Below are 2,237 nucleotides of genomic sequence, written 5' to 3'. Positions count from 1 at the left end.
GAAACAAATATCTATAGATGTGTGTGTGTGTGTGTGTGTGTGTGAAGCATATAGTTATATATATATTTATGCATGTGTGTGTGTGTGTGTGTGTGTGTGTGTATATAAGTGGAGGCCAACTACCTTCACTTACACATACATATACATACACATACATATATATATTTGTGTGTGCGTGTGTGTCTGTGTTTGTCCCCCCTCCCCACCATCGCTTGACAACCGATGCCGATGTGTTTACATCCCTGTAAACTAAGCGGTTTGGCAAAAGTGAACCGATGGAATAAGTACTAGGTTTACAAAGGATAAGTCCAGTGGGGGGTGATTTGAACGACTAGATGCGGTGCTCCAGTATGGGCCGCAGTCAAATGACTGAAACAAGTAAAAGAATAAAAGAATAAAAGAATAAAAGAATGTATATATGTTGAAAGCATAAGAACCCAGAATCATAAAAACTGAAAAAAAAAAAAATTAAATAACAAAGCAAATATATAAACGATCAAATTAAAAAAGATAAATTACTCACAGCAGAGTAAGCTTCTATCACATAATCATTTGGTGCATCTTCATTCTTCATATACCAGTTAAATTTCATGGGTCCAGTGAAGGGGAAATATGGTGCATTTTTGTGACTTGAAGCATTGACATATTGAATGTCCTGGCAGAATCTCAATCCAGTTAAGACCTTCAGACTTTCTCCGGAACAGAAGTTTATTCGGTGGACATCATCAGTAATTAACGGTTGCACCTTCGTCTTCCTATCGTGGACTGTGGAGAACTCAGTCCTGAATGCATAAAGATACGTAGACATACAGTTACATACATATGTAAGCTTGTGTGCGCATGAGTATCAATGTGATTTTGTCTGTATATCTATATGTATATATGTATATATGTGCTTCCTCGCTAACAGTGAGGAAGCACAAAGAAATGGCAACCAACTGTGAAGATGGAGGTATCATCATTTATGTATACATTTCAAAATTCTTGAATTAGAAATCAAAAAAACCCAGAAATTCAGAGAGGACTACACATGGGTTCGAACCTCAGACCAGGTGATGTGTGTGTTTAGGAGTGAAACACCTAAGCTCCGCACGGCTCTTTTGCCACAACTTTCTCTCACTCTTTCCTGCTGCATCCAGCAACTCAACTGCGATGGACAATGGAGTGGCTGTGTGGTAAGTAGCTTGCTTACGAACTACATGGTTCCGGGTTCAGTCCCACTGCATGGCACCTTGGGCAAGTGTCTTCTACTATAGCATCAGGCCGAGCAAGGCCTTGTGAATGGATTTGGTAGATGGAAACTGAAAGAAGCCTGTCGCATATATATATATATATATATATATATGTATGTATGTGTGTGTGTATATGTTAGCGTGTCTGTGTTTCTCCGCCCCAACAATGCTTGACAACCGATGCTAGGGTGTTTACGTCCACGTAACTTGGTGGTTCTGCAAATGAGACCGATATTTCTGGGGATAAAAACCACAGAAGAAAGACAGATATAGAGAAATGAGAGGCAGAGATAGAGATAGGAAAGGGCATATAGGTGTATGGTAAGTTATTTGTGAGGTGTTGGCCACTTACTTTATGTTAAGGAATTCTAACTTCTTTGGTAGTTTTATGTTTATTTTTTCTCCTTCCTTTTTAAGTTGGACATCATTTGAGGTGTGGGCAGTGGTCAGCATTTTCAAGCCAATCTTAGTGAAGGGAGCAGTCACAGCCATGAGGCTTCTGACCTGGAACTCTGCACTATTGGTAGCAGAGTGAGGAGGAAATATAGAAGTTAGCATAAATAAAATCAGATTTAAAAAAAAAAAATAAACAAAAGAAAAACACACAAAATAAAACAAAAAAAACCCAGCAAAACAAAACTGAAGAAGATTATAAAAGTTGTGTTGTGTTGAGGGAATGGATAACATAAATACATATATTTATCAATTTATTTTGCCGGATTCCTGATGTAAAATCATGTGTTGAAACAAATATTGTTGTATTTTGGAATAGTCATTTTATTTATTATTATTATTTTTCTTTTTTTGCCAAATAAACACAACTTGCTCCAATTACTCCATTCTCTGAGAATGGGGCAAATGGAGCAAGAACACACATGGAAACGAAAAGTGTCACCGAAGAGGTCACAGATGTGTGACAAAAGATTTCTGGAGAATGGACAGGCATTAAGATAATAAAATAACAGTAATAAATGAGTGAAGGGAATATATATATATATATATATA

At 37.1% G+C, this 2,237-nt stretch overlaps 1 protein-coding gene across 1 annotated transcript in view; it reads right to left on the bottom strand.

The window, feature by feature from the left end:
* Nucleotides 1-496: 496 nt before the first annotated feature.
* The window catches only part of LOC106883230 (apolipophorins), a 19,022-nt gene continuing 17,281 nt past the window's right edge, over nucleotides 497-2,237 (bottom strand). Inside the window, exons 10-11 of the mRNA XM_014934159.2 lie at nucleotides 1,585-1,749; nucleotides 497-782 (exon numbers count right to left, since the gene is read on the bottom strand). Of these exons, the coding sequence (XP_014789645.2) occupies nucleotides 497-782; nucleotides 1,585-1,749 (451 nt within the window). The remainder of the gene's footprint in view (nucleotides 783-1,584; nucleotides 1,750-2,237) is intronic.

Source organism: Octopus bimaculoides, chromosome 28 (assembly GCF_001194135.2).
Source record: "Octopus bimaculoides isolate UCB-OBI-ISO-001 chromosome 28, ASM119413v2, whole genome shotgun sequence".
Classification (NCBI taxonomy): domain Eukaryota; kingdom Metazoa; phylum Mollusca; class Cephalopoda; order Octopoda; family Octopodidae; genus Octopus; species Octopus bimaculoides.
The sequence above is the reverse complement of the archived record's forward strand: the minus strand, read 5'-3'. Positions and strand labels throughout refer to the sequence as shown.